The sequence below is a fragment of the Capricornis sumatraensis genome, chromosome 4 (assembly GCF_032405125.1).
Source record: "Capricornis sumatraensis isolate serow.1 chromosome 4, serow.2, whole genome shotgun sequence".
Lineage (NCBI taxonomy): Eukaryota > Metazoa > Chordata > Mammalia > Artiodactyla > Bovidae > Capricornis > Capricornis sumatraensis.
Window position 1 is genome coordinate 118,870,757 of NC_091072.1, and position 24,244 is coordinate 118,895,000.

The following is a 24,244-nucleotide window of genomic DNA, read 5'->3' on the forward strand; positions in this document are numbered from 1 at the left end:
TGTCTGAGCATGGGATTAGCAAGGCCCAGTTTGAGTTCTAATTATTTATTGATAACATCAATAAGCCCTACTACGGTCTCATGATACTTGGTGGTTGGCAAAAATGTCCCCTTATTTACGCCTTCTTATCCCTGGGTCCTTGTGATACTTAGAGTAGGAAAGACAAGAGTAGCCCCATTTCACAGAAGAGAAAACTGAAGCTGAGGGAACGGGAATGAATTGCCTGAGGTCATCCAGCCATCATCCAGCAAAGCAGGTCATCGAATTCAAGGTTTCTACCTCACACCCGTCAGTTACCACACCGTCCCTCGCCACGCCCCAGCCCTACCTGGGGAGCTCCCTGCTATCAGGTGGGCAGGACTTTGGAAGCAGTTATCATCCTCCTGGCAGGCCAGGTAATAACTGACACTGCCTGAGGAAAAGACGGCTCTTGTTCACCTTAATACCTGGGCACTCTAGGGAGACAGCACATCACACAAGGGCCAGGTGAGGTTTTCTAATTTATTGGCAGGGCTGGAGTCAAGCCAGGACTTTCTGAGAATAAAGGCTGCCTGCCTGTAATCTGTGATGAAGAAAGAACTGGCGGCAGGTGCTCCCCGAAGAGCCATGAGCTACAGCCTCCCAGGGATGCCTGTGGCACACAAGGCCGCTCAGGCACACCATTCTGTACATAAGTCTGCACAACACTGAGGATACTCTGGGGTCTGGAAAGGCCACCAGAGACTGGAGGGGACCCCACTACAGCCATCCCTGATCAGAGATCCTCCCAGGGTTGGAGAGTATTGATTTTGGACTGTATAGATTAAGCGGAGGAGAGTCAGTGCAGCCAGGTCAAGGGGCAGAGGTCAAGCCCACAGAGCAGGCCCTACATGAGTGCAGGGCACCAGCAGTCACAGGACACTGGCTTCCATCCCCCAGCTCAGATGGGCTGGGAAGACAGCGAGGCAGCCCACGGATCCAGAGTTGGTTTGAGCGCTGCTCCCTCATCCACTGAAACACCTTCTCCAAGCACAGGCCAGGCTGCCAGGCTGGCCGAGCCACTCCTGTTCCCACAGTCAGATGGGAGCTTGGTCCCCACCGGAGCAGGCAGCCTGCTTAGAGGCAAAGCTAAGGCCTCTGTTGGGGACACAGGCTGCTGCTGTGGAAACATAGGGGCCCCAGGCGAACGCAGGAGCAACCAGCTTGGATTCCCGAGCTGAACTCAGCCGAAATGAATTGAATGGTGGCGGCTAACCTACAGGTTTCTCTTCATTGATGCCTAACCAGGCACAGGAGAGACCTTTATTTGTCAATGAAACCTGCATACTGTGAAATTACGAGGCACTGCTATAGGCAGAGTGTGCTCATGAGGTTTGGGATTATCTGCACGGTCTCTGAAGGGCTTCCCTGGGTGGAGTTTCTGCCAGGGGCCTCCAACTAGCACACAAAAACCAGAGGGAGGAAGAGCATCAGAGGTGGCTGTTCAGCTTTCAGAAGTCCATCTGGAAAGTCCCTCCACCCTGCGCCGCTTTGCCAGCTTGCCATCTGGCCAAAGCCTTGACCCCCATAAGGTGAGGTTTGGGGTATCCCAATGGGTGGTCTTGGGATAAGCACTTGGGTCACTGCGGGGAGCAAGCTCCCCAGCATATGCCGCGACAGGCCTAGAACACAAGGCACAAAGCAAGTTCAAGAGTGTCTCATGGCCTGGCTGTGTGTGGAAAATCACTGCACAGCTTTAGGCAAGGAAATCAAACAAACTGGTCAATGGCCTTTACAACCGAGGGCCTGGACAGTCGTGAGAAGCCAAGGGCAGCCTATTCAATCATTCGAGTTGAGCTTGGAGCTGGGTACTGGGTGCCCATCACACGTCAGTCTGAGAAAGAGGACGTGCCAAGTTCACCTCCACTCGTCACAGCTCCCACATGCCGTCCTGAGTGCTGGGGGCCTGCCTCTCCCCGCAGATGGATCAGCCCCAGACATAACGCACATGGGTCGATGTCACTGCTCTGTAACTGCGGTCTCCCCACTCCTGTCCCACGGGCAGCGACACCAAGGCCACCCTCCGGAGATCCAGACATATACTAGGCACTCAACCAGTAGCTGGGAAATGGATTTTCCTGCAAATCCAGAGATGGAAAACCGCAGCTAGAGAACTCCTAACCTCCCCGGGCCTGTTTTTAAAATAGGTCCCTTAAAAAGAATGGAAAATGGGGGAAGGGGTGGGGAGAGAGAGAGAGAGCAAAAGAAAACTTCACTCGTTTCTAAATATAACTCCTGACACCCCTTGGAAAAAGATTCAGAATGTCTGGCAAAGTCTGGCACATGAAAAGTTACTTCTGGTTTGATTCCAGAAGACTATGCTCTTTAGAACATTCTGCAGGACACACCCCAGGTCTGCATGCAAGGAGACACACACCGCTACTTACTTACACACGCTGCACATGGCGCCCTGGGAAGTGGGGGGCGCCCAGATGGCTGCCGGGGACACCGGTGGCACTTAGATTTCATAGGGAAGTTCAAGAGTGTGTACTTGAGAGACAGAGAGAGCGCACCACACGGGCATGCTTCAGACTGACCACACCCGCCTCTGGGGAAGCCCAGTGAGCAGACTCTTGGCACTGCTTCCGGCCAGTGCGGTAAGGGCCGCCCACCCTATCTGGTCCAGCACGCTGAGCGTGTGGGGGTTTGGTCAGGCAAACGCTCACTCCGCTGTGCCTCGGTCAGGGCTCCGCACGGGGACTTCCGCCCCTTATGCTCCTGGGAACTCTGAGCTTCTGAGAACAGCTGGGCGGTGAGACTGGTCCCCTTCCTGCCGGGGCTATCATTGCAGAGTGCACGCGTGGTCACCGTGTGTCACAACCCAGCCCCTCCTCCCAAGACAGTCAGTGAACCGAGCCCATAAGAAGAGGTCTAGCCGCAGAGAGTGACAATGGTGTGGAGTGAAAAGCTGCTTAGAAAAAAATCGTAATTCAAGGGCACACGATGGGCAGAACACGCATTCCTGGTGTACAACGTGCAGTAAACGTGCAGCTCACCTAGCGAGGACACCGCTGGGTTCGACCACAGTCCACCAAGGGGGAGAGGGGGAGAAAAAGGGAAGTGAGATGACTTTGCAGCTGCCTTTTCTCTCTTCACTGAGGGATGTCCACCCAGAGGCATTTCAACACCAGGGAACAGAAGCAGGGGTTCCAATGCCAGCCTGCCCGAGATCCTTCAAGTCTCCATCGACTTGAGAACCAAGCTTTGGAATCTGTCTTCCAACCTCAGAAGTGGAGGCCACACAGCAGGGGCTGCAAACTTCCAGCAGTCTCCAGTTTCCACAGCATCTCAGGGTTAGGGCCGGTCAAGGAGGAAATGGGCTGGCTCTCACCAGACCCACTCCCAGGATGGCCAGGACGCAGGCTCGAGCAAAATGGGCCTGGCCTCTACTTCAGTCCCCCAAACGCCAAGCCATGGATCATTAAGTGCTCCTCCTTGGGGAAACCAGGCACGTCCGTGGGGAGGAAGGCCACACTCACCTGGTCCTTCTTGCTCTTGTGTGATGAGGCCACGTGAGCCAGGTACTGAATGACCTTCTTGGTGTTCTCCGTCTTGCCAGCTCCAGACTCACCCCTGCCAGGAGAGCCAGACAAGTTCTCAGGGGAGAAGTGGCCAAATCTTTGGTGTCTCCCCTTTCCCACTGCAGGCTCTACTGTTTCCCATTCTGTGGGTGCCAAGGTGGGACACCCCCCGACCCCTGCAACAGCCCGTGGCAGGAAAGGGACAGGTTAAACTCTGGAATCCTCACTGGGGTCCTTTCCCACGGCCCTCCAGAGGCGTGACAAGAGTAAACTTCGGTCCACTGCCTGCCCTGGTCACTTGGCAGCCTTTGCTTCCAAAAGTCTCAGGAATAAGTTTTCGGCAGCTATTGACTCAGGGGTCAAAGGCACTTATACATCTTCCCTTGAAACTTCACTTGAAGGAATGTTCTGTACCATTAACTTTCTCGGCAGTGGGTTGATTTATCAGCTCCTCGTTAGGTTCAGAGGATGGAAGTGAGAAGCCCAGGTAAAGAAAGCTGAGGTTCAAAGCAGGAGAATGCATTCTGGGGGCCATCAGCTCCCAACCCTGCCTCGTTGAGAAAATGCTTGCTTTTCTTCTTGGCTATAAACCCCAGCCCCGCCCCCTCCTTTGAGGAAGGAGATTAAATCTTTGAAATAAAGCTCATTCATACTGTGGGACCACTGAGTAGCAAACATTAAGCCTGTTCCTTGGGGAAGTGGGGGCTTCCCTGGTGACTCAGACAGTAAAGAATCTGCCTGCAATGCAGGAGACCCAGGTTCAATCCCTGGGTCAGGAAGATCCCCTTGAGAAGGGAATGGCAATTCACTCCAGTATGCTTGCTTGGAGAATTCCACGGACAGAGGAGCCTGGTGGGCTACAGTCCATGAGGTCACAAAGAGTCAGACGTGACTGAGCAGCTCACACTTTCACTTTTCACTTTTTGGGGAAGGGGTAGGGGATTGACTTGGGAATGGATCTCGTGGACCTCGGTTTTGGTAGGAGTCCCGAAGAGTAAGAACAGAACAGAGTGACCCAGGCCCCGCCACCCGGACAGAAACACTTACGTGCACAAAATGGACTGGTCCTCTCGGTCTGAAACAAAAGAGACACGGGGTTAACCTCCAGGAGAGTAAAGCATTCTCCCTCCAGTTCCTGAAGAGCTGCCCGCTGCCCCCACCCCCACCTTCCATGAGCAGAAAGCCTCAGACGCTGGCCTTGCAAGGAGATTGGGGGTTCCACACCACCAACACACGATGACCCCCTGCCTCACTCGGAGGAGGGACATTCCCCGGTGGCAGCTGCTCCCTCCTCCAGGGACTCAGACTGCCCGCCCTGGCTGCCCACCCAGCCCCAATTCCATCTGTCCCCCTCTGAGGAAGCCAACCTCTGGAAAGCTCCCTGGAAATTACTTTCCTGAGTGCTAAGGTGGGGCCTGCCCTGTGCACTTCTAACTTGGGGTTGTTGGAAACAAGGTCTGCAGCAGATGTTTAAAAACACTATCCCCATCCAGGTAAGAGGCACAAGTAAGACGTTGGGTGAGAGGTGGGGTCAAGGCTGGCTTTGCAGTGGGACAGCCCTGGGCTAAGATGCTGCCTTGGCATGGCCTTCTCGGAGCCCAGCCTCCTCCCGTGATGGGGGCTAAGAGTGTATATGGAAATTACACGCGAGAAAGCACCGGTGTGGCATCTGGCATGGGGAAAGTGCTCAGTAATGTGAGTTCGGAGGCAGGTCAGAAAGAACAGAAGCTCTTCATAATCAGCTCCTGACCAGTTTCTGTGACAACTAGGGTCTCCCGGCCTGGGGGTCAGGAACTCTCAGCCACTCTCCTAGCTCTGTGAGCCACTCAGCCAGCAAGGATGTAAACAGTGCTCTCCCCTTGGGGCAGGCAGAACAGTAACGTTCAGCTCTGAAAGCAAAGTTTGACAGAAATGCTTTATTTAAGATATCAGGGTTGGCCTGGCTCAGTCCTCAGTGTGCAATTTTAAGCAACAGCTAAAATTAAAACCTTTTTTTTTCCCCTTTTTATCCCATCACATAGAACACCCCACCCACCTCCTTGAGGTCAAGTCAGCCTGAATCCAGGACCAGGCTACTAATGGACACTTGGCTGCAGTGAGGTCTGCGGTTCCTAAGTCCTGGTTTCCTTATCCATACGTAAACATGCTACTAACTCCCTGACAGGATTAGTTTGAAAAACAGAAAGAATGTACAAAGGACCCAGCCTGGAAGCCTGTGCAAGGAATGGACTTCACAGGCAGCTGCTGTCCATCTACCTCCCCATCAAGAAGTCACCATGATGGGTGGTGCTGACTCGGTCAGGGACGTGGAAGAACTAGTTGACAAGTAACCAGGGTTCCAGCAGTTGTCAGGAGCCTCAGTGCTGGAGAGAAACTGACATTAGCCATCTGGAAGAACACCCTCACGGGCTCGACTGCCCAGCCAGGACCCTGCAGGACAGGGCATCTCGAGGCAGACTCAGGGCGGCCTGTGCGTTCAGGCTCGAGAGATGGATTTAGCTGTTGGGCACCAGCAGATACTGCGCAGCAAGGTCACGTGCCTCTCTGTGAGGGGACCCTCCTGCATGCTGATCCCAGCAGCCCACTCGGCTGCACATTTCTGACGATCACCTCTTCTCCTGTCTCGAGAGGGAGAAAGGGAGTCCAGCCAGGGAGGAGCAACAAGAAAGCTCACGTCCAACACAAGCTGCAGCGGCCCCTCCAGCCCTGAGAAATATCAACAGTGCGGGGGTGTGGAGGCAACTCGGCCACTCACACGGACATAGCCTGCACCCTGCCCCTCACTGGGCAAGAGTTCAGAGCAGACCCGGAGGGTGACCTTGCTTCCAGCTCTCGACTTTCCCAAAGAACAAGGCCCTTCAAGGCTGCACAGCAGAGCCTGAGACAGACCCAGAGGGGTTCCCGATAAGGCAGCAGGGAAGGGAAGGCAGGGGGAGGGTAAGGAGGGAGGTGCTAAAGGTGGGGGAAGCCAGGGCAGAATAAGAGAATAAGGGGACTGGGGGGGTGGGGGGCGGCACAGAACAGAAAGAACACAGCTGTGATGGGGTCAGGCCTCCCTCCCCCACCCCCTGCTGCATCTCAGAGGCTGCCCAGCAGCTAGCGTGTTCAGTCCTGCTCCCTGGGAGCAGGCAAGAATGTACCTGCGCGGCGCGGCAAGTCGGCAGGCAGTGGCGGCTGAGGCTACCATAAAAGGAAACATTCCCATCCCTTCCAGAGGAACCGTTTTCCCAGGGCTGTCCGGGCCTGGTCCCTGGGACGGCTGGAATTCCTCTGATTGTGTGAGGGGGAGTCAGATGCTGAACGGCTGAACAACAGGAAGCAGAGGCCCCAAACATACACGTGTGGGCACGCACACATAGTCGCACTGTGCACACAGACCCACAGGCACACACACAGGGTTGTGGACAAGTTGCATGTGGACACGCATACACATGAATGCAAAGACCAGACGTGCCTGGGTGCATGTGCAGAGCCATGAGCGCACACACAGGCACATGCACACATAGACACGCACACCTGTGGGTGCACACACACAGAGACACTTACACAGAGGCCAAAACACACTTCACATCCCACTTCCAGAACCAAACGCTTCATGTAAGCTTCATCCACTCCACCATCTCCAGCTCTCCCTGCTCTGACTTTTCACCTCCAGCTCCTAAAGCCAAGGTACCACTGTCAACACAGCCTAAAAGGAAACCCTCTAACCCTTGAATTTTACACTTTAAAGAAACCTTAATTTGCTTCGCCAGAACATTTGCTGAGGCAAATACTTTTGCAGAGGAAGCCTGACAGGAGGCGTTTCTGATTTCCTCAACTCTTGCCCCAACCACTTTTTTGAAAGTGAAGTCGCTCAGTCGTGTCCGACTCTTTGCGACCCCATGGACTGTAGCCTACCAGGCTCCTCTGTCCATGGGATTTTCCAGGCAATAGTACTGGAGTGGATTGCCATTTCCTTCTCCAGGGGATCTTCCCGACCCAGGGATCGAACCCCGGTCTCCCTCATTGTAGACAGACGCTTTACCGTCTGAGCCACCAGGGAAGGCCCCAACCACTGGGCATCCCTAAATCCACCTGCCCACATCCCCCAGAACCTGTCGATTTCTCTCTTTTTATAGAAGGTTGCGTCGGCACCTCTTAGGAGGCTCGTGAGGCAGGCACCGCCCCTGGTCTGCACAAGCCTGTCTCACCGCGTTTGGCTCTGTTCCTGCACTCAGAAGCATCTCTTCTGGGTAGGGCTATTGTTTTTGTTCAGTCGCTCAGTCGTGCCCAACTCTTTGCAACTCCATGGACCATAGCCCACCAGGCTCCTCTGTCCATGGGATTTTCCAGGCAAGAATACTGGAATATGTTGCCATTTCCTTCTCCAGGGGATCTTCCTGAGCCAAGGATCAAACCCAGGTCTCCTGCATTAGCAGACAGATTCTTTACTGCTGAGCCACCAGGGGTCAGGCAGGAGATGGGGGAGGGTGGAGGGAATTCTCAGTGACTCTCCCCCTGGCTTGGTTTACTGTGCTGGGGCCCCAGTGCATTCCGGCCAGAACCCTCCTTAACACACACTCCATAAGCTCTCCCCATACGGTCCTCTCTAGGGACACGGACCCTTGAGAGTCCAGCCCACTCCATTGTTTGCTCAAGTCCTTATTTGAGCCTATGTGGAATGAAGTCTTATTTGAAAACACCCTTCCTTCCTCCACTATAGAGGAGACAGACAGATAGGAATTCAACAGCCCAGAACCAGGGAAGTGCACCCACCAGAGAAAACCCAGTTCTGGGAAACAGGCTCCCACAGGATGAAGACAGTAGCCTGACTTAGGGCCCCTGAACCTCTCCTGCCCTGGTCTTTCCTCAGCAGGGAGAGGGTAGAGACAGGAACACGAATCTCTGCAGTGATTTTCAACTCTTTTAAAAGCTGCAGCAGGGACTTCCCTGGTGGTCAAGTGGTTGAGACTCTGCCTTCCAATGCCTTCTGGTTCAGTCCCTGGTCAGGGAGTTAGGATCTCACATAGCAAAAAACCAAAATGTTGAAACAATATTGTAACAAATTCAATACAGACTTTAAAAGCAGCAGCAGCCTTTCCTCAGGAAAATCTTCCTGAGTCCCCCATATGAAGAGTAGGAGACAAAAACCAGAGCTGCTTGGGAGGTGGAGACAGGGTTCCTGGGAACACACTTTACAACTACCGGTCCATGTGTCTGGAGCCACGGGGGAGAGAAGAAAGCCGCTGGCTGGGTGCCCTAGAGCCCGGGGCAGCACCCTCGTCCTGCACGTCCCCACAGGACGCCTGGCCCCTCGGCCTCCGGGCAATGGGAGGGCAGGGTTCCCTGGCAGCGCCGCTCCAAGGATCAAATGAGGCGGGTGAATAAAGCCCAAGACACAGGGCAGGGTATGGAGACTGCACCCTCGTCCTGCACGTCCCCACAGGACGCCTGGCCCCTCGGCCTCCGGGCAATGGGAGGGCAGGGTTCCCTGGCAGCGCCGCTCCAAGGATCAAATGAGGCGGGTGAATAAAGCCCAAGACACAGGGCAGGGTATGGAGACTGACCGGAATGACCCCAGCCCTCTGCACCTTCCAGCTCTCCCAAATGCATGGCCTCCTCACAACAGTGAGAAAGGTTTTAAGTTACATATCCAGTGATGAGGCCATTCCCTCCCTGGATTTTATTTTAAACCCCAAATGCCCTGAGGCCTTTTGGAGCTGATTCTGATGTCCACATGGACAGGTGTTTCCAGCCAGCTCAGGAGGCCCCGTCGCAGGTTGTGAAGGGGGGCGGGGGGGAGCGCCAACCACAGGTATTTCAGGCCAGGTACGGGCTTTACAGGCTTTTGTGAGGGGCCTTCTCACTCACTTCCTCTAAGAAATGAGCTGCCGATTCTTGTCCATAAAAGGCCACGCGGCTCACTCAGCCGTGATGTGACATCAGCCCCGACAGGAAGTATGGGAGGAAGGGAACAGGTCTGGTTCACCCACTGCGGCTGCCCAGGACTGACTCATCGGACGCTCACTCAGATAACGCCTGCTGGCCTTCCGCAGGGCTGCTCTCTGGGGGCACCTGGAACAGGGTTCTGCCTACAGGACCTGTCTTCAGATCAACCGGGTTTTTCTCTAGAATGGACTGAGATGTGGATACAGCCCAAGCAAAAATGAATTCACAGGGCATCTGCAGCTTCGACAGCCCACCTGAATGGGTGAGAGATGGCACAACCAGTGGGCCTGCGACTGTCTACACCAAGGCGGCTGTTTTTTTTGCTAAAACTGCACAACAGACCCCCAGGTCGCCCGCTGTCAGACCCCTGCTCGGTGTTGACTGGGATAGAACCCTCGAGCTGCGGGGACAAATTCCAGGGCTGCAGGTTACTTCTCTTGAGACTCTCTCAGAGACAGCATTTTGGTCCCAGTGGGCGAAAACACCAGGCCCTTTGCCAGGTGTAAAATGTGGAGAGACTTGTGGGTTTAAGCTCAGACGTGGGGGCTGGGAAGGTTCTAGACAACAGGTGGTCCCATCAGCTGCATATAGAAGTCAGGACACTAAGTCCTGAGAAACCCAATGACTTGGTCAAAGCATATAAGCTGGGCCAAGAAGCCAGGCCTCCAGATTCTTCCCCACACTGCTCCCATAGGCCAGGGCCTCAGGGCTGCACGTGACGTGCTATTCCCACTACGAAGGGTCACGCCAGCCTTGCAAGCTGTCTGCTACTTTTTCCAAAGCCAGCCCAAGTCATGAGCTTGGGTTATTTAAGTGCATAGGAAGCAAACAGAGGTGAGGAAGAGAGGGGGCAAAATAATGCCTCCTGTTAGTGGGTTGCTGCCAAGCCTCGGCGGCCTGTGTCATGGCACCCAAGGGAACCTACCAGCACCCCACTGCAGTCAGTGAGCAGGGAGAAAAACCCACTGGTGGCTCCCAAGCACATGGCGGTGTCACCAGCCGTGTTCTCTTCAGGAACAAAGGTGGGCCCAGACCAAGCAGACACTCGAACCAGAAGCCAGGGGACCAACCCCACTCGGTGCCTCTGCCCACGCTCTCCCCCTGTAGGGGCGGGGTGTGGACTCTGCAGAGGCCCCAGTCCCCCGGCACAGGAGGCAGAGGTCTGGAAGGCCTCCCCACCAGCACCCCTGACAATTAGGAAGAAACTCAAGGGACTGCTCTTTCATTCTGTTAGGAGGCCCCAGATAAGCCCCCTCTTGGTCAAAATGCATCCGGTGGCTCACGCAGGTAAGCTCCTAGTGCACAGGTAAACCTGCCCAAACCACTGCTTCTGGCAGGCAGGGCTGGGAGCAAGAACTTCTCAGAGTGGGCTGCTGCTGAGGCAGCTCTCATGGGTCTGCCAGGATGGAGGGAGACTCAAAAGCCACATGTGGGTATAGACGGTCCACAGCAAAGGTCATGAGTACATCTGGAGAGACCTAACAACCCCTGAGGCCAGTTTCACCCTCTGAAATAACCCCTCATGGAAAAGGAAAGACAGGGAGGAGTCTTGGACAGAGAGCACTAAGCCACGGGTCAGAGCTCTGCAGCAGAGAGGACAGGCGGGAAAGACAATGGGACACAGACAGGGAATGAGATGGACACCACCAGGCAAGCTCAGGACAAACCTGGCTTCAAGTTGGAGCACAAACAGCCCTCCCAGGAGGCAGCGGGCTTTGCGAACGTCCCATTGATGGGTTCGGTCCAAGTTAGAGAACCAGGAACATCAGGGCTAAGGAGACAAACTGCAGTGGCACGTGAAGATGCGCCCTGTAGAAGCCAGGGGATGAAATGTCTTGAGAAAGACAAGCAAATGAAATAAAAGATGGGCTGGGGACTGTGGGGCCAGTATTTGCCCCCAGAACATGGCTTCTGTTCTTGGCTTTCAGCTTAGAGGTCTGCCGTATTGTGTTTGCAGTCCATCTTGGGTTAGAGAGACCAGCTCTTCAATAAGAGTCAGGAAGTCCAGCTGGAATGACACCCCAAGCCCCAGTCAGCACCACCTGCTTGCCAGAAGCACGGAGTTATTACAAAGGTCGACAGCGGGCCATTAGCCTTGGTCAAGACTAGAGGAATTTTACAGAAGCCACTGATGTTATCCTGAGTTTTACGCCTGCAGACTCTCAGCTCCCTTATCTCTTTAGGTTGGAGGAATTTATCTTGTTCTCCTCTGATAGCTTAATTCCAGAAATCAAGCAAGCAAAGGAAGGCACTCCTTTCCTCCAAGTGCACCAGTGTCCAGCCCTGACATACCGGGACACACTCTCTTGGGGTCTCCAGCCAAGAACTTGAGAAAACAGGGAAAACGAGCTTGTGGGCAGCAGAGAGGTTAAAAGCACAAAGCAGCTTAGCCATTAGAGACGTTGCAGGTGAGTTTTTGTTGTTTGCATGTTGCGGGGAGGAAGATGTGAAGTAACAGAGACATGGGGCCAAGTTCTCGGCCACCCGCAAAGTTTCAGGTTCCGAGAGGTCACTTCTTTCTTCTCTCCCACTTCAGTCGGCCCAAAGCAAAGCAAAGCCAGCCTGCTGGGTTGAATCAAAAACAAAACAAAAAAGCAAGCCAAGAGCTGAATCCTTGAAAAGGACTCATTAACCACAGATTCCTCTTCTAGAAAGGACATTTTATAGAAATGAGACTGACAGGCGTGACCACATTGTAAGCAGGCAGCCTCATTTCAGGAGCTGACTTTCCTTCTGGGGGCCCTGACCAAGCAGCCTCTATGCAGGCGCTCTGGAGTTGGGGTGGCAGGCCCAGGGCTGCCTGTCACGATGCCCCTCTGGTAGCCCACCAGCACATAAACAGAGGACTGCTCCAGAGCCAGGGAGGAACTGTCTCTCGTGTGCACGACACCTTCCTGAAGACCCACCCTTGAGGCCTCATCAACCCCAAGGCCCAAGGACCAAATCAGACAAGCTGGAGGCTGCATCTGCCAGCACACGCCTTGTGTCACGTGGTAACTGGGGATGGCAGCTAGATGAGCCACTTCCTGTGCGTGCCAGTACCCAGAGCCTGGCCTCTCGGAGGAGGCTCACCAAGGAGACTTTAAGAAGCCACCTGAGAAAGTGTGTGCTTATCACCTTCTTCAAGCAAGTGGGAGAGTGTGTGATGAGCAGTTCTCGCAGAAGGCAGGGACTGTGCATTCAGGACATGGCATCTCCAGGCCCCACTGCTACCTTCTATCGGACATTCATCACAGGACATGGCCTCTCGTTCAATCCTTGGAGTAACCCTGCCAACTTTGTTTATCCAGTCAAGAGGCAGAAGAGAAAATGAAGGCCCAGAGTTGACCCTGGTCGGTCGGGACACAACAGGGCCAGACTCCAACTAGTCCAAATCCTGTGCTCTCTTCTGCACACACTGTCTGCTCACAAGGCAAGTCTCTCCTTCAAGCTAAGGCCCAGAGAGACCTAGCAGACTAGACTCCTCTGATGACCTGCTCCGGAAGCGCCGTGTCGTCTGTCAAAGCTGGACCCCCGACCCTCCTGCTGTGGTGTATCTGCCTGCCTCTCAGACCCCAACCCCAGCAGGGCTGCATCCAGCACAGCCGGCTGGCAGGGGTGACCGTGGGACGGCAGGGGCGACAGGGTGCGGTCCTAGGATAAGCCGCTGCCTCCGGGCTTCCCTGCAGACAGCGGGGCCTTTGTGTGCAGCCGGCTGGTGGGGCTCCCTGGCAGGGCCCGAGCCTCCTGGCCGGCACATTCCTGGCTAAGTAGAATCGTCATATCTGTGGCTTCCTCGGCTGCCTGTCCTGTGAGTCTGCTTTAATGCAGGGACCGTTGAAGCACTTCCCTCACAGCACTTTCCCTCTGGAAGACCTTAGAGGGTAGACAGCTCCATGGGAACAACAGTCACCAAGCCCGGGTGAAGGTGGAAAGAGGGCCCTAACCGGCCAAGCCCACAGGGAGCATCCCTCCAACTCCAGCCAGGGAGGAGGACCAGCGGTGAGCCCTGGAGGATGGGCACCAGGGTGGGAGTGGGAGAACTGGTTTCTGGGGCTGGCTCTCTGGGGGCCTTTGGACAGTCAGTTAACATTTCTGGGCCTGTCCTTCTACCTGTAAGGCAGGAAGACTGTCCTCAAATGTGAAGAGAATGATCAAATTCTACCCTTCTTTGCTACCCAGAAAGGTTACTCAAGCACTGAGAGGCTGGTGGACACTCACCCAGCCCTTAGTGACCAACCACCCTAGGGCAGCTTCCACTGAGGAGCAGAGGTGGGACTGGCGTGGAGCAATGGGTTAAATAGTTCTCGCATTAGTTCAGGTCTGGAATGAGAGCAGACCCTGCTGCCCCTCCCCCAGCAATGCTGGGAGCTCATTAAAATACCAGTCACCAAAAGTGAACCAAACCTGGTATTCTAACTAATTAACATAGAAGAGAGTCCTTTTCTTCTCCTCCTAGGGGAGATAACAGCTCCAATTCTTTAACTGGCTGGGTCTCCAGTGAAAACACAGGCAGTCTTTCCCACAGAGGGAGACTCCCAAATTCCCCGGGGCAGCCCCTGGTACCCTGCCCCCCAGACCTGACGTATGCCTTCAGTCTTCTCATCCTTCCGGCCTCAGATCATTCAAAGCCTTTCGCTTTTTACAGAATCCTTAGGAACGTGTTAACCACAAGATAGGAAGACCCAGTAATGCCCAGGACAACAAATTAACCCAACGGGAAAGCCAAGGTAGGAAGGGTGAACCTACCAACTCACCACAACTTTAATTAAACCCAAGGCTGAGGATTAAAACAAACAAAACTGGCACGCCTGGGCCATGCCATAACCATTTATTGACACATAGCCTGCCAGCCTCTCCACAGGATCTGACCTCCACGGGGTGTTCCGCGGTGACTTTCTGACCACCCCAGGCCCCAGCGGCTACATCTTCTAAACTCTCAAGACACCTGACACTTGCTGCAGTCGTGCTGACAGCAGGTATAGGTGGCACCTCATCCTGTTATACAGCTTCGGCCACAGATCTCTGTGTACAAACATGTCTGTCTCTCCACCCAGATTGCCAGCGCCTCCAGTGCCAGAATAACGTACTCAAGTATTCTGGCACTTTCCATCTCCTACCTCCATAGCCTAATCTTGAATACCATGTGCTGCCATGCCTCATCTTGTACCCAAGGCAGACAGCACTAATCTATCCCAGCATTCTCTGGCACTGAGTCTCAGATCCTTGCCAACACAGGGCTAGGCAAGGCACTACTGACTGATCCGAGCTGACACTTAGAACAAAATCCATCTGCAATACTTAGTACAATAGTTCTGAAGTAAGTGGGGGCAATTTTGCCCCCTCCCCGCCAGGGAACATTCAATAGCTATGTTTGGGGGCATTTTTGAGTGTCACAACTGGAGAGGGAGGGTGCTATTGGCATCAAGCGGGCAGAAGCCAGGATGCTGCTAAGCATCCCATAATACTCAGGATAAGTCCCACCCCTACCCAGCCTGCAACAACAGAGTATCCAGCCCAAATGTCAGTGGTGCCAGTTTGAGAAACCCTGGCTTAGTCTAACAAATAGATAGAGAAACCATATAATTTATCATCCAAACTGGGGCGCTTCTGAAAGTAAGAGAGCAGTGTCAATACTAACTGCAAGACAGCAGGCATAAATCGGGACTTACAGGCACACCAGAGCACTTAAGAGATGAAAGGCAAGGGAGGTCCCTAGGAGAAGTCAAAGAGCTCCTCTCATAAAAGTCCCCAGACAAAGCCACCAACTCCCCTATTTGGCAGAATAAATGCCAGTATGTCATAAGCCACAGCCGGCTAAGGGACGAGATCTTTTTCTAGTTCTCATTTAAAGAAAAAGCAGAAAAGGAACCGTCTCTGGCTGTGCCTTTTAGGATGTGTGTGTCAGAGGACAGACTTGTGTTTCTCAAAGCCAGGGGGACTGCGTGTATTAAGTAAAACACTCTCTCTAAAAGAGAGAAGCTGATTCTAACAACCTGAGGACCCCAGTGCTCCACTGTTATTACCTGACTTAGGGCAAGAACCAAAGACTCCTCCTGGGAACTTTCTTTACTGGTGAGCCATCTTGTCATAACAGGGCAACTTCTGTTAATTAACTTCCTCCCTGTTGTCTCAAGAACAAGAAATCTGTTGCCGATTGCTTTGCTGGTCAACTATGTGCAACGAGAGGGAACTTGGAAATGTCCCTGGTCAACACGGGGGCTGAAGAGCTGCACCGAGTCCAGTGTAAGGCAGAGAATGGGTGAAAACTTCTCAGTCTGAGGTTCAGAAAATACGTGGACCCAGCATCTACACAGATCATTAAAGAGAAGCACGAAGACCCTAGGTTCCTGGTGCCTGCAGATGTATTTCCTATCCCTGTTCTCCAAAAGATGAAAACACCCACACATTTGCCCTCATAATTTGAGACAGCTCCTTGGTTCCTGTCAAGAACATTCCATTACAGCCAAGACTTCCTGCTCAACACAAAGGAAAGCTCCAGTCCTCTGCAAGTTCCCTTTTCCTTTTTTCCCCAACTGTTTCCAACCTGTAGAGCTGACTTTTGTCCCTCAAAATTATCACAGTTGAACACATATAACTTGGGCAAATCTCTTTGGGAAGAAGTCCCATAGGTTGTTAGAAAAAAGGCTAGCAGTCTAATTTCAGAAATTCCAATTCCTGGAGCCATGCTATAGCTATATCACTACGTTATTCTTATTATAATGGCTTGACGAGAAGTGAAAAAGCCCACTTGCTAGAAAAAAACCTTTTGGGTTCAGGATCCAAGTGTGGGAACATGCTCTAACTCAGCAGCGCAGAGCTCAAGAAGACTCCAGTCTGCATGAGGCCAATTATAAGAGCCAGGAGAAAACTGACTCATAACCTCTGGAGACAGACTCAGGCTCTTCTGGAATCCCACAGAATGCTCTCCCATCAGACTCTTCCAGTTAGCACTCTGAAACCAACATCCTACTTTAAAACTAAAACGCTGGCTTCCTCAAGGAATTTTGATAGACGTGAACATGAGCCAAAGGAGAGGCCAAACTTGTACATCCTACATAATTCACCAAGTTTGGTGATGAAACACCTTCCACAGCACTGTGTGGCTGGTACAAGACAGACCCACATGTTGCCATTTTAAACCACTAAACCAGGGATAAAGTTAACGCAAGACTCATCACCACCACTGCTTAGATTGACTATTAAGATTAAAGGAAAAAAAAAAAAAACGGATGCCCATGTAATAAGTAAGACATGAAAAACCACTATCAATATAAGATATGAGAACATAACCCTATGCTAACCGGTTGGCTAAGCTCTGAGAATATAAAGGCAAACGGGCCTGGTCCACACCTAAGTCAAAGTATTACCAGGGTTAGCCCAGACATCCTCCCTAGCTAGCAGTAATACTGCAGTCACGTCTTTAACAAAAGAGTAGAGACTTGCCAGCTATTGCAAGGCAGATGGAACAGCCATGGTGGTTTGAAGCAGAAAGGCTTATTGGAGAAATATGAGGAGTTCCATGCAGCCAGGAAGTTGGAGAGGTAGGCAGCAGGCCAATTAAAAAAGAGACAGTGTAAGATAAATCAGGTTCCAGGCTTGAGTGATTGGGTGGATGGAGAAATGGCATCTGGGAGCAGTGGGCTGGCGGCAATCAACTAACAGAGCTGGTCCTCAGCTGGAAAGTGATGGCAAAGCCACTGAAGCGGGTGGGGCCATGGTCCAGAGGATGAGACCTTGAGGAGCAACAGGTGTTAATAGGGGAGAAGACGTGAATGGGGCCATAGAGATTAGGGAACCATAAAATCACAGGAAGGAAGGGCTTTCAAAAGGAAGTGGTCAAGACTGTCCAATCCTAGGACAGGTTAAGTAAGATAAGAACCCAGAGCTCCACAGAAGGGAGGGTGGCCTCTACCAGACAGTCTGGGAGGGCAGCGGATGACGTGCAGGGGCAGGAGTATGGCTGAGAAGTGCTGAATGGAGGCAGTGAGCGTGGATACTTCCTCTAAAAAGCTTCACTGTGATGGAGGAGGGCAGAGACAACCTACAGAGGGCACAGAATCCAGGAGAGACTTTGTCTGTTTTTTTCAAAGACGTAAAAACACACGTTTCCAGACTGTGGAGAAGAGAGGAAGAGGTTAAAATCATGGAGGAAAGGGAATAACAGGTAGAAAAGGCAGCCCGGAAGTCAGAGAACTGGCACAGGAGCTCTTGATCAGAATGAGAAATTGGGAAAATAATTAGTAAATGCACTTTTTTGTTAAAGCCTCTACAATATTCTATCAACATATAAACGTCTCCTTTGACAGCCACCAGCCTTGGCTCTCATGCAATGGCTTACAGACCTCGATGCACAGCCCCCTCACCAGTACCAGTGGTAGCCCGCCCACAGGATCACCATGGCTGTGAACATGAAGGAGCACCCGCAAAGTTCCCGACAAGGCTGCAGGTAAAGACAGACCCTTGGAAGGCTGAGGGACTCACCTTGCATCATACTCCTGTAGGCGGTGTCTGTGATAGCGTAAATGTGGGGGGGCATCTCATGCCTCTTCTTGCCTTTGTACATTTCCACGATCTCTTCAGAATAGATAGGCAGGTTCTTATAAGGGTTGATGACCACACAGAACAGGCCTGAATAGGTCTGAAAGGAGCGACAAACAGGAATGGGTTAGGAAGCTTGACTCACAATGTCATGGAAATCCTGTAGCAAAATGTCTGCTGCCTCCAAGGATCCCAAGTCAGCCTGATGTGAAAGCACCTCCTGGAGCCCCTGGTTTTCCAGGTCCTGCTCCAGCAGACCTGCTGAGGCATGGGGGCACCACCAGCATTTCTGCTCTTTCAGTGGGGGGCCTCCCTTGACTGAAAGACTGCTACCAGCTGTGCGCGTCAACAAGCGTGTGCTTTGGGCAAGATACGGGGCAAGCTTCGTGGACAGTAGGAGTCCAGTTATGAAACTGAGATGTAAGGACAATAAGAGACGTGTTTGCCTTCGTGAGAGATGCACAAAGGGAAAAGGATCCAGCTGCAGCAAGCCAACTGTGTGAAGATACAAATTATTCTATCCTGAAGGACTTTGCAAGATATTCAAGCCAAAACTTCTCCATCACTGGGAAAGACTCATTATGCTCCTCAACCATCTAGATCCTTTGTGGGAGAGTAGATCACTGACAGATACCCCTCCCTGGAATCTTCCAGAGACAATAACAGGAAGATCTCTTTAAAAAAAAAAAATTAAAAGACCACTGTCCCGTCCCCCATGAACTTTCTCCAAGACTCAGGGCTCCGCTGAAGGGGAATTCAATTCGTCAGCACTCACAGTGAGACTTCTGGGAACACACCTGACACCCCAAGTCTGAGTTCACCAGGTTAAATCAGATTCCAGAGTCAAATCCCAATAAGGGCAAGTTTCTTAACTGCCCCCTCCATTTCTCAATCTGTAAAATGGGCACAGGCAGGCTAGTTGATCTTCACTGAGTGAGGGGCTCAGAGTAGTTCAGGAAAGCAGTTTCCAGCGGCAACAGTCTAGGCAGACCTGCCTTTCTTTGGTGTCTTCTTTTTCTAATAATTTCCCTGCTATTTTCTTTTTCTTCCAAGATCCCCCTCCCCCTCTCCGCAACACACAAAAAAAGACAGACTCCTAATACCTGGATAAGACGCCCAAGACCACCTAGGGGACATGGGTACTCACTGCGGGACACAACTCTCTTTAGGCAGCTGGAGCAACACAGCACCTTCTCCCAAGAAAAACAGGCCAGAGGCCCCAAAGAAGCCAGGCGAAGCAAGACCCACAAGCCATGACTCACGCACACCTGCAGCCCCCGACTCTGCTGAGTGACAGCTGAAGACCGCGGGGCAGGTTCCTGGCAGAGTTGGGAGCAGACCCAGGTCCCACGACCCCCCTCCCCACCCCCAGCCAGGGCAGACCTTCTTGGCTGTGGAGGCCGACTCTCCAAGCTCCTCACATCTTTTTGTTTCCCTCACTACAAGTGCCCTTGACCCTCACTGTCCACATTGTTGCCTCTGGATCCAACAGCAGCCCACATCTGAGGGGCTGTGGATGTATCAGTCCAGTCCCTTCCACCCCTGCCCTCTCCAGTCTCGCCAAAAATGAGGGTGGATCTTGTAGCCAAATCCAAACACAGGATCCACATGGGAACTGGTGGTGAGGACAAAGTCCTTCCCAGCACCAGCCAAGGGCTACAGGTCTTGAACTTTCCAAGCAGCAGTTAGGCTGAAAGCAGAACTCCAGAGGGACCCACCAACCATGCACTGGCCCGCATGCAAAACAGCAGCTGAGCTTGGGACATGAACAAGTGTGTTTGGCTGCCTCTTCTGCTTGGAGGAGGGGATGCAAGGCCCTTAATTTCCTTTCTTCCTGGGATAATCAGTCAATTGTTTTCCCTCCAACTACTCTTTTCAGGAGGGACCAGGAAAGCTCTAAAGCAAAGCCATCTGCACGTGGTATCAGCAAGCTCTGGCTCGGGTACTATGAGAAGACAGGAGTGCCTTGGGGAACCTCTGGTTTTCCTTCCACTACTGTTGGGTGGGGACGAGATTGCAGACCAGGCAGCAGTGAAGTCATCCCAGGAGCTCAGAAACAAGTGCACTTTGTTCCTGGGGTTTGAGAAAACCCACACTCTAGGAAATCCAGCCTGATGAAAGTGAAGGACACGTGGCCACACATTTAGGGCACGCAGTGGGGCCAGATGTTTGGAAACAGCTGGTGGTGACAGCAGAAGGAGACTGAGGTTTACTAGGACAAGTCGTTCTGACAGCTGGGTGGGCAGATGGTCCTGAGGGGGGTTCAAGAGGACCTCAGAATTCTCTGAGCTAATCCCATCAAATCAGTGGACTATCAAACTAAGCCCCGTGGAATGAGCACTGCAGCTCAGGTGGGAGGCAGGGGGCTGTACCTCGAGCCCATGGCGCTGGAAGCCCGTGGAGGCACAGACATTGAGCAAGTGGTGGCTCCGTTCCCACTCAGCCACGCCAGGGAGCTGCTCCATTCACGGGCCACAGAGGCTCTTTGTGCCTGATCGCCCCCTGTCCCCAGGCCTCCCCCCACTGAAGAAACAGAGCAGCTGTGGCGCAGAATTACCCCACGCCACCCACAATGCCAGGCAAACACACCACACAAAGGCTCCCCGGGTCACAATTTGGAACCTCGTGTGCAGGGGGCGGGGGGGGGCTGTGAAGGAGGTGGCGCCCCCTTGCCCAGGCAGCCCCACCAAGCAGCTTTGATCTTCCCGAAGCCCTGCACCTGCTGGGGTCTCCATTAGGGCAAATGCACAGACAATCAGCTTCCTTCTGGTGAGGATGCTGAGGAGGAGGCCAGCCAGACGGAGACAGGAGGCTCTGTGCCCGGGTAAGGCCAGCAAAGATGCAAAAACAGGGGTTAATGCCTGATGCCTCCAGCTGAAGAGTTTCAGAAAAAAGCCTCAGATTCTACCCCTGAGCTATAGGAGTAGGTCCATGCCTGCCTAGAGAGCAAAACACATGCTCTGGGAGTTGAAGCAACTAACACACTTTCATAACTTATATTCCCATTTGCAGTATGCTGATCGGCAAGTGCAGGCCATCAGTTTGTTTCGTACCCAGCGGTTCTCTAACAGGACCCAAGCTTAACTGCGACACATACAAAAGGCCGAGCAGAGGGTCAGAGTTACCTTCACCTACAACAAATGGCAGCAGCTACAGAGCCCAAGTCTGAATGAGCCCAGGATTGGCTGGTGCGTTATAATGTTCTCACAACTCCTTGTAGATGGGGAAGTGAGGCCCCACGTAGCCATGTCAAATGTTCGGGGAGGGCCAAGATGTGAACCAGGTCCTGGAGGCTCCAACTCGCATGACCTGAATCACTCTGCTTTACTGAGCAGGACCATTTCTTAGAGGCCAGCAGAGTGGTTCTAACATAAGTCATCAAGGATACCAAGGGAAGAGTCCCCTGCCCAGACAATAGCACTTACTCCCATCTCCCCTCCACAGACAAGCAATGCTTCCTTAAGGCCGTTTGTTTTTCTGCAAGTCACTAATTCTGAATTTCAATATTAATACCCCAAGAGAAGGGGCTTTTAATTTGGTCCATACAATATTTTCATCAAGAACTCCTGACTTCCAATCTCAGGCCTGCCAACACCTGGCTGTGTGTATAAATCCCTCACCCTCTCTGGGCCTCAATCCTTCCCACCTGCCATATTACATATTAGAAAGCTGGGTGAAGCTGGTCCATTAAGGACTTTTCCACTTAGATAGGTCAATGTATCTCCTTATCCGACCAACTGCAAACACCACCCACTTCTGTAGATAAGTCCTGGAACCACCTACTCCTGCAGAGCCCCGCCTACTTATTTAGATAAGTCCTGGGACCGCCCACCTGTGTAGAGCCCCGCCCACTTATGTAGTTAAGTCCTGGGACCACCCACCCATGCAGAGCCCCGCCCACTTACATAGATGAGCCCTGAGTAGTAGCGCTCCTTGAGGTTGTGCAGCACTGAGGCTTCGTTGAGGCACGTGAGCTCCGCCATGTCTTCTACCTTAGAGAACTTGGGTGGATTCATCTTCTGGATATCATCTTTGTTCACCTTCACCTTCTTCCCGTTCTCCACCAGCTCCACAATGGCCTCCTCACCCATCTCTTCCTTGAGGCTGGCGGGCTCAAAGCCACTCTTGTCAGAAGGCACCCATACCAGCTTCTTGGCAGCCCAGTCGGCCTGGGCCAGGGGGTTATTGATGAAGTTTTTATCCACATAGAGATACTTATCAGCAGCTTGCTGCGCCATGGTGACTTACAGCCAGGACCTAAGGGAGAAAAAAGGATAAAAGGTTAGCTATGCACCACGTAAAGATCACTCATCTCATATCTTTGCAAATTGTACAGCATTATAATAAGTAAATTATAGATAACCAGGTTGTACAATTTGTCAAAATTTTCTCACTCTCTACTTGCAGGAGAAAGATGTACGTTGCTGAAGAAAAAAATGATCAAGGATTCTGTAAGGAAGTAATAGTAAGATGTATCCTACGGTAAATACATAATCAAATCTATAAACAACAATTGTGCCAAATGATGAGCATAATAAGAATCTTGGACAGATGTAATTATAGTCACACTAGGCTACACCCACTAAGGCCAGGAAAGTGACCGCACAGTTTAAGAAGACTTCCAACAACAACAGATTTCTAGTTAGCCCAAAACAGGCAACTGACTACAAGTGCACAGAGTGGAAGTCTCCAGTTTAAAAAACTTTATTTCATGGAGCCAACTAAGAGAAGAAAACACAACACCAGTATGTTGCCAACAGATTTTAATTCCACTGCCCCAAGAAATAAGGCGAAAAGGAAAGAAGTCAGGCTCCAGGAAACGCGGAGAGTAAGTAATCACTGTTTCCCTTTCGGGGCCTAATGTGAAAATGTAACCCTCACAATTCATAGCCCAGGAGAACTTAAGCCCATGTGTGTTTGCTTTTTCTGAAGCTCATTTGCAAAACAAAGATGATAAAATAAGAACCCCTCACATCTGAGTGGTTTTATAGTTTATCAAATACTATCACACACACTTCTCTATCTCAGAAGATCCTCATTCTAACAACTCTGTAAGGTGGGTAAGGTAACTGTTATTATCCCATTTTACAGATGAGGAAACAGAAGCTCTGGAGGTAAGGGGCTTTGTCCAAAGTTACCTAGGAAGGACTCACGCTCCTGCTCTAACTCCTGCTTCCCACGGCCTAACCACAGTACTTATTCCTGCTCAGAGGCTCAGCTGAGATCAGCTAGGAGGACAGCTGTTTTGAGTGAATCAAAAGCAGGATTTAGACGCCCTGATCCAGAACAGAGCCAGCCAGAGCCACCAGAGGAACAGCCCAGAAGCTCACTGCCTAGCTTACGACACAGAACGGTTTGAGATCAAGGGCCCCTCCCCAGGTCCAGGAAGCCAGGAGGACCCCAGATCCACGTCTAGAGTCACACAGTCTTTCATCCTTCCAGGTCCCAGCAGGAACTGCGAAGCCAGGGAGGCTTGGAATGGAAAGAACAAAAGGAAAAGTCTGGGCCGTCCAGGCCTTCTTATCTGGGCTCATTAAATGGTTTCCAGATCAAGGCTGAGGGGCTCCCTTGGACTCACTCCAGGAGAGGCTGTTTTCCAGGAAATCTGCTAGCTCCACACCACCCCCACCCCCAACAAAGAGAAGGCAAGTCCAAGGAGCAGAGCCTGGCAGCCTCCCCAGCAAGCTCAGTCAGTGGCTTTGTTTACATTCCCAGCAAACCCTGGCAGCCCCTCTCGGGGGACCAAGGGGCACCATCCACCTGCAGGGACCACCCCCAGAAGAGCCCAGAGTTAGGCAGCAGCGAACAATGCAGGAATGGGATGGCTGCAAACCACCTGGCTGGCCTCATCTTCTGTGTGGGGCTGGAGGATGGGGGGCTGCACAGGCCCACTTGCAGCTGTCCTCACTTCCTCACTGGCCAGTCCATTCAAGCAAATCAGAGGCTTCTCTCTGCCAGAGCAAATACCAACTGTCCTCTGCCTCTCTGCCGTCCATCTGACCACAGGCCAGTCGTCCTCCACAAAACCCTAGCCCTCAGGCTCCCCAAACCAACCTCCCCAGTCACGTCACCACCAAGCTCAAGAACCTGCAACAGTCACTGGGCACAGGCCTCACTGGCTGCTGGTTCTTCGCCTTTTCTCAGACGTCAAATAGGTAAGGGACGAGACAGACTCCCACCAGGATGCAAACAGGGATTCACTTCAACCCTTTCCCCCAACCCTAAGCCCACTGTTTGTTAAGAGTTCCACCAACCCA

General features: G+C 52.4%; 1 protein-coding gene across 1 annotated transcript in view; it reads right to left on the minus strand.

Moving 5' to 3' along the window:
* MYH9 (myosin heavy chain 9) overlaps positions 1–24,244 on the minus strand; it is an 85,268-nt gene that overhangs the window by 33,329 nt on the left and 27,695 nt on the right. Inside the window, exons 2-5 of the mRNA XM_068970122.1 lie at positions 21,893–22,244; positions 17,931–18,087; positions 4,587–4,614; positions 3,498–3,591 (exon numbers count right to left, since the gene is read on the minus strand). Coding sequence (XP_068826223.1) covers positions 3,498–3,591; positions 4,587–4,614; positions 17,931–18,087; positions 21,893–22,225 — 612 coding nt within the window. The 5' untranslated portion in view covers positions 22,226–22,244. The remainder of the gene's footprint in view (positions 1–3,497; positions 3,592–4,586; positions 4,615–17,930; positions 18,088–21,892; positions 22,245–24,244) is intronic.